This window comes from Oryzias latipes, chromosome 17 (genome assembly GCF_002234675.1).
Source record: "Oryzias latipes chromosome 17, ASM223467v1".
NCBI classification, from domain to species: Eukaryota; Metazoa; Chordata; class Actinopteri; order Beloniformes; family Adrianichthyidae; genus Oryzias; species Oryzias latipes.
Genome location: NC_019875.2, coordinates 27,233,622 through 27,241,709, shown reverse-complemented (window position 1 = coordinate 27,241,709; position 8,088 = coordinate 27,233,622). Strand labels below are relative to the sequence as shown.

General features: G+C 39.0%; 1 protein-coding gene across 1 annotated transcript; it reads right to left on the bottom strand.

Annotated features, from left to right (window-relative positions):
- Positions 1–1,118: 1,118 nt before the first annotated feature.
- Positions 1,119–7,771, bottom strand: ube2v2 (ubiquitin conjugating enzyme E2 V2). The gene is made up of 4 exons (XM_004079390.4): positions 7,686–7,771; positions 2,308–2,456; positions 2,097–2,222; positions 1,119–1,973 (listed from the first exon to the last, which is right to left on the bottom strand). Exons 1-4 carry the CDS (start codon positions 7,699–7,701, stop codon positions 1,827–1,829), a joined length of 438 nt encoding a protein of 145 aa, XP_004079438.1. The 5' UTR covers positions 7,702–7,771; the 3' UTR covers positions 1,119–1,826.
- Between the last annotated feature and the right edge of the window lie 317 nt (positions 7,772–8,088).

Sequence of the window (8,088 nt, the reverse complement as noted above, 5' to 3'; positions counted from 1 at the left end):
AGTGGAAAACCCTGCTGACCCCCCCAGGTTTACATGTATTTCTGTGCTCAGAGGTTTACAGAAACAATCTAACATCGTAGGTTAAGCACCCAAAGTTAATTCCCTTTAAATGTTTATTTATACCGTATTTTCCGGACTATAAGTCGCACCGGAGTATAAGTCGCACCAGCCCAAAAATGCATTATAAAGTAGAAAAAAACACAGATAAGTCGCACTGGACTATAAGTCGCATTTTGACGGGAAATTTATTTGACAAAATCTGAGACCAAGAACTAATAAGTTCCACAACCTCACATGACCCAATCATAACAGACTGTTTATCTCATAAATTCACAGTAATTCTTTCTCATACTTATTTATTTATTCCTTTCATGAAGCATCATTGGCCAACTAATACTTTGTTTTCATCCTGTATTTGTAGAAACAGTTGTCATTTTTATTGCATTTCTGAATCTATGAAATCATTGGAAAATAGAATATTATGTTGTTAGCCTTCAAGATATTACTGTAAAAAAGAATGCTGATTCTCTGAGTCACTTAACTTACTCTTAACACTTAACATACTTCATACATCAAATTGACCCAGGAACATAATTTCTGTTCCTCACAAATGAATATAACAGGAGGGTTAACAATGTATTTATTTCAATTTATTTCTAATATAAGTCGCTGCGGAGTATAAGTCGCACCCCTTGCCAAACCATGAAAAAAAGGGCGACTTATAGTCCGGAAAATACGGTAGTTTTAGGAACAAGTGCCTTTTTCCTCTACTTAAGATGGCGAAATATTACATTTTTGTAATGTTAACCTTAAATTAAAATATTAAAAGACAAATGCCAATATGATGCTTTCTGTGCGGCCCAACAATTTACAAACACACAGGAAGTGCATCTAGTGTCAAAGGTCAAGCCTCAAAGGTCCGCCGCCTCCTCGTTTTCAAACTGTTGCTGTTGTAAATTACCAAGACCCACTGGCTCCAGGTCCACGACAGCCAGAAGGACCTCAGCCCCCCAGGCCTGAAGCCCAACACTGCAATGATGGATGCGTTCATACGTTACTGCCCTCTAGTGGGCAGACTGGCAGCTGCAGATAGAATCAAAAACTTCAAACTTCATTTGGGTGGATTTTTTTTTTCTTTTTGTTGCAGACAGTGATTTTAATTTGGAAAAAAAAATCACAATCTCATACACTTTTCATTTTCACTAGAAGTTAAATGCAAGGGTTTCAGAATAGAACAGGCTTCAAGGTCTGTTACATGTCAAAGAGCTGCAGAACAGAAAGGTACTGGTATGGTGTCATGAACAGATATATATTTATTTATATTTATTTAAAAAAAAAGTACTTTGTGACACTACTTTTAGACTACAGCCACAGTTTAGTATTTAGCAATCTGCATGATAATTTGATGAAACCGCTAAATTTTCTAACAATTCACAAAGAACTTCTCTCTGACTAAGTTTTAGTTACAGGACATGCCACCCCCCACCCCCACCCCCACGGACCTTGCTGTTTACTTCAGTGATTAGTCATCGAAACCTAAAACTATTGGAACACTGTACAACTTGTGCTGCATCATGCTTCCCTCTTTAAGCCAACTCAAGCGGAAACAGGTCAAAAATCAAACTGGTTCAGCGGATCGACTGTGGTTCTGTAGTCGGGACTATTCAGTGCTAAACTGCGGGGATTGCTTCTCTTTTCTGTGAGCTTGATAATAGGAGGGTCCGATCTTTGCTCCTGTAGACGAAACTTCTGATGTGTGACGTTGAGCCTCTGGATGATTTTGCACAATATTTATTTAAGACAGAGGGTCGACAAATCCGTTCCGATTAGGTGCTGAAAATCTGTCCTTCTGGCGGTTGTGGAAGCTTCATGTTTTCTTTGGACATCATTAGACGCCTCAGCTCTTGAAGAACAATTTTAATGCTATATGAATTCTGCCACTTTGCTAATATTGGTATGCTACGAGAATCCACCTGCGAAAGATTTAAAAAAAAAAGAAAAAAGGGAAACTAAATGAGTCACGGTGACACTGACAGCTATGGCTATGTTTACATTCATGAGTTGAAAGCGATCAGAATCGATGACCTTCTACTCACCATTCCGTTGGAATTATTTATCCCATTCATGCTAATTTTTGTAACAAATCTAACAGTGGGGGCTGTCTCGGGGTATCTAGGTCCACATTCCACTTTCAGGCTGTATATTCTGTTCTCATAGTTGGTCTGAAAAGACACAAACAGCAGCACGTTTTTAATGCATGCAGGTAAAACCCACGAGGACTGCAGGGGCGCCGCGCGCTCTGCTTACTCGTGCTGGTCCGATGATCATGCCCGTCCACCGCGTGAGGGTCATGTCGTCGTCATCCTCCAGGCCCCAGCTGACCGTGCCATCACCTTCGCCCTTCTGGCCTTCTTCCAGCTCTTCCAACAAACGAAAATTGCGTGGAACTTTAACTCCTGCAGACACAGAAAGACTCCTGTTTGCAAGACGGCCATAGAAAATCTTTTCCGTTCTGTTGAAACAGGGCTGCACGACACGAGGAAAACTTGCAATAATGGTGATCAACATTGCAATGACAATATAACTTGCAATACATAAAGAAATAGCAAAAAACCTAATTACATCATTTCCATATCAATGCAACCGTTAAAATTAGAGTCAACATAACTTAAATTATACTCCAAATGACCCTCGTCTACATAGGAGGTGAGCATCTGACGTCAAAGGGCTCCATCCGATTGGTCAAATGCATAAATGGATGTATTTGATTCGTTCAACACTCCAAGCTGTCATAAGACTGTTTTAGCACATTTAAGGTCATTTATTACAAATTTCGCTGACTTTAGCAATATGTGTATTGCACAGCTTGTTTACAAAGCCCTTTACGCCAGGAATAAACCCTGAAACGACATTTTTTTGTCATTTCTCTTCTAAAAGGTTCTATAGCACAGTGTTTTTCAACCAGTGTGCCGCGGCACACTAGTGTGCCGTGGGAGATGGTCAAGTGTGCCGTGAGAAATTGCCCTCATTAACTGATCTAAAAGCAATTATTACCATCTCCAGGAAATCAGCTCTTTGTTCATCCAAACAGGCCCTGATAAAACACTGAGGAGTTAGGAATATGAAATATCATAAAATTATTTTTTCTTTGTGTTTATATGATTCTATTAAAGACATTTTGATAAGAATAACGGGATACCGCGATTTAGCTGCAGCTATAACTGTGTAAGGAAAAGTCCCCCCCCCCCTTTAACTGTCTCCACCAATCATTCTTGAAGGCTTAATCACATGTCATCAGTCTGACCAATCAGAAGCGGTTAAAGTATTCACTTCCTTGTTTCGATTTAGCGCAAAAAAGTCTCGCTGTTCTAACAAAAATACCAGCTAAAGCTCGTCTTTAGCGGTGTAGCTTTCCACAGAATCTGGTATCAGACTGGAACAAGTGAACAAAACCATGAAGCTCAAAGACGCTGGTCTTTCTGTGGTCGGCGGATTACGGGCACTACATCTCCCATGATGCAGTAAAGTGACTGTCTTAGCGCACAATGAGTCTCTCCTCTCAACGTCTTAAAACAGCGAACACACATCAAACAGTTTTTGAATCTTTTGACTTAATTTTTAATACATCTTTTAGAAAAAACAGCTGCAGCTTCCAGCGTTTTCTGCAACAATTATCACAAAAATGCATGTGAGATTGCAGAGCGGCTGTAGATCAATACAGACTGAGCTTTTTCTTTTTTTTTTATTTATCTATTTTTTTGGATGCTGGTGTGCCGCGGGATTTTTGTCAAGGTTAAAGTGTGCCGTGGCTCAAAAAAGGTTGAAAAACACTGCTATAGCAGGTTCGCACAACAAATCAAAAATGTATCGCGATATGTGCGATACACGTATCACAAAAGATGCCGTCAATGTTTACCTTCAATGTTTACACAAAAGCATAGACAGAGAAGCTAATGTTTTTTTAAAAAAGCCTAAGTATTAGGGTTGGGCGATGTCCCCTAAATTGGCAGTTGACGATGTTTGCAGTCAACCATCGGGATGGACGATGATATTGTCAGGGGGGAGGAGGCTATTTTTAATTTTTCGTTCTTATTTAATTGCTATCCATTATTTTACTTTATTACTTTATTTATTTTATTTCCCAAATAATGACTCATCCGCGATGATCCAATCTAAACTGAGGGAATGGACTTTAAAAAAAAAATCAAATAAACAAAATAGAAGAGAAGTGGTCCGGTCCTGCGTTTGATTAGACCGGTGGAGCGAGCGACCGTGTCTCTAGCAGAGCAGACGGACTTACAGTTTTGTGTTTTAGGGGAAGTAAGGATGCTTTGTTACGTGTCGGAGATTTAGGACTGTGATCCGTCCCGCAGCTCTACGTGAACGAGCAACCGGAATTTAGGAAAACCGGGTCTCCCGGTAAAAGTGTGTGTCGGGGCAGAGCTCGGAGCGCTAGCTAACGCAGTGTGTAAGCTTCGAAGCAAAAAGGCCGCTCAGTCCTTAGAAACGGTTCAAACAATCACGTGGATTTGTGTTTCCAGTCGTGTCTCGAAAAAATAAAGGCTGATGTTATTCCCAAATATTTACGTGCAGCCAAGATGCAGATTGCAGCGTTTCACGCATGGATTTATGTTCATGCTAATGTTGTTAGCCCGTGTTAGCATACTGCTAATCCTGGCTTCCGGCTCCGTTTTTCAACAGAAAAAGCACTGACCACACGGATTAAGATTAAAATGATGAGCGAACAGGCACGTCATAATAACCGAAAATTAATAAAAGCACGTTTAGGAGATCATCTTGTATAATACCGAGCAGACGTATCTATGTATGTAGCCGCTCGGCGGAATTAAGTTTCTCTTCCGTTTTTTAAAAACACTACTGCGCATGTGCGAATGATTTATTCCGACCGAAAGTGTGACCCATGTGAATGTTTTTTATAATCTGAAAAAGTTTTTCTGGGCCCATCTACACGGTTGGATTCTAATCCGACCAATAATCCTTATCAAGATATTTTGCACATGTAACCGAGGCTTATGGTGTCGACTCGCAGCGTGGCGGGGGCGTGGCATCACGTGATGTCAGTCACCCATCACGATGGACGATGGTATCGTCCATCGGCACAACCCTACTAAGTATGCATAGTTCTTAATTGTTGTCCATACTCGTTTGAGCCGGTACTGCCATAAAGGTAAATCGTCATTATTTGATCCGTTTCCCCGACATTCAAGTTCTTACCGTCTCTTATTGACTTAACTTGCAGTATCATTTATTTTTTTAAACTTTAAAGGAAACTGTTGCAATGAAATCGAAATGATGCTTTATTTGTTTATTGATTTGCTATTCGTTCATGTATCGTCGTAATATTGTTTACCAATATCCCAAGTTTTTCCTTATATCATGCTGCCCTGTTTTATGCTTTATTAAAATAGTTCCAGAAGCTTATTTTTATTACAAATATGAAAAGATTTTAAATGGATTTTTTTTACCATAAAACACCAACATGACTATTCATTTATTTTGAAATAAAAAAGCTATTCTCACAAATGCAGTTTGAGAGTTCAAGCTTGGACAAAAGCGGTCATGGGATGGACGGCTGTTCTTGTTTGGACTTGGGAGTCACCTTATGACTGATGGGATGACTGCCAAACTGGAGGCAACATCCTTTAAAAGCCATGCAGCGTCATGTGAATCAGCAGGTAAAAGATCACAGAACATTTGGACAAACCTGCATCAATGCAACTTATCGACAAGCCGAAGGAAATTGATGTGTCATTTAAAATGTGCAGGTAATTTCTGCAACAAATGCTTGAAAAGGAAGAAAATGTGCTCAATTTATGACAAAAATACTATTTTAAATGTGCTGCGTTTATTGTAGGATCATTTTAATAACTAATGAAGTCCTGCTGAGATTTTAATGTCAATATAAAAACCACTTCCTAAACCGAGAGTCTGTTAACGCCAGATGACAACATTTTTATCTAAATCTAAAGCAAAATCGACCCATAAACGAATTCTGTCGTAGTATTTATTCTAGGGAGCCTGAATAAGAAGTTTTGGAATATTAAAGCCAACTACATACCACAGTTAAAGTCTATTAATTTCAAATTCTTGATAATAAAAGTGACTAAAACATCTGTCTAATCCCTGAAAACAAATTCTAAAAGGCTTTGAAATGAGAAATCCAAGCTTCTATTAAAAGTTTCACGATTAAATAATTTAATCTTGTCCTTTTTAGGCCGTTATTGAATAAAATATAAAAAGAAATGTGTTTCAATGGGTTTAAATAAGGCATATTGTGTTGGCCAAACAAAAATATCTAAATTATTCAGCTTTCCTAAATCATTTTTACTAGTAAAAAATTAATTTCTTGACATATTTTTGTTCAAAAACTCACACCGTTCGTCCTGGTGCTATAAAAGAGCATTTAGACACTTTTCCCAGCTAATTCGTATAAAAGCCAGGAGTCTGTAGCTTTAGTTCTACTTTCTTGTTTGTCCAAGATCCTATTTTGTTTTTGTTTTTAAACAGAAGAAGTTCAGAAAAATGACCATTTAAGAGGAAACCTGCTTCCAACCATTAAAAGAAGCAGCAAACTAAAAGGGGCAGACTCTGCATGAGGTTAACAGGCTAAGAAAGAAGTTTTCATTCACAGGCTGAACATGTCTCAAGTCGAAACTCGAAACCGCCTGAACAAGTCCTGCTTTATCCTCAGGTAGTTTCTGTACAAACTACTTCCTGGGTCGACAGTTTTCACATTTCTCCTTCATATAAACTTGTCTGAAATGTCAAACCAAAGATTCTCAAGTACCTATAGCAGCTCTCTTGGTAGCCATAAAATATATATATATATAAAAAAACCATTTTATTAAGTACATTTCCTGCTGAAAGCTATAAAAAGACGTGGGCTCCGGCTATTTACTGAACCACAGCATCATCACGCCAAAAACAGAAGCGGTAAAAATGGGTCCATTCCTAAAAAGGCACACCCAGCAACGCAACAGCGAAACGTTTAGGGAAGATTGTGCTATTTTTAACTCCTTAATCAAACATTTTTTGGACAAACACTGAATATCGACGCTAATTTAAAGCTCCCGGTTTACATTTGGGCATTGTGACGCGCGTGCAGGCAGCAGGACCACAGAGGGACTTGGCCTTTTTCTACACATGAAATAAAATTGCATCAATAAATCACTGCATCAAACCATTTCTCTGAGGTGTCCAGACACGAAGCAGCGATTGCTAAACTGAAACGAGATCATCGACCTGCTGGGCTGCCGTGCTGGAATATTCTAGTCGCCAAACTAGCAAGAATAGTCCGTTTGTGGCTAAATTCAGAACTTGTGAAGGAAACGTTTGCACAAACTGTTGTGCAAAAAAAAAGGAAAAAAAAGCGCACAGAAAAAGTACAACTACACACGCAGCGACGCAACGTGTTTTATGCTTGAGACCTTAATACTGGAGCAGATGTATCTGGGCCCAGCTATTTGCTGGGCTCTTAGCAGAGTTAGCCTCACGACACGCACGGTTCCCGAAGATGGAAACATCACAGATTTACGACAGAGATGGATTTTCCTAAACGGTCTGGCTGAATAAATCGCTGCGTTTGTTGGATTTTACAAAAGCAGAATGGACGTCTGACCGACGGTTTGTCCGCCCCGTAGATGTTCGTGTGAAAGCACTCAAACCTGAGGAGGCCGCCATCTTCTCCAGCCGAGTCCAGAAGCACACAGATGTGTGACGTCAGAACGTAAGAAAACGACGGAGGAGCGTAAAAAAAGTATTTTATGTAAAAATAAAATTAAAATGTCACATTGCTTTCTTCTATTTAAATAAAAACACACTTTATTTTTTTTTTAAACAAGAAAATAAATGTTTAATAAAAACGGGACATGCGATTTAAGGCAAAGTGATTTTTTTCTTTTTACAAAAAATCAAATAAAAAATAATAAAGCAAAAAAAAAACTAAACTTTAATTTTAACCCTTTTTTCCCGCCCCCCTCCACACCCTGAATTTTAAATGGCTGCAGTTCCTTAAAAGACCACAAGGGGGTAGTGGCACAGACTTCGATTTACGTGTTAAAAGGTCAT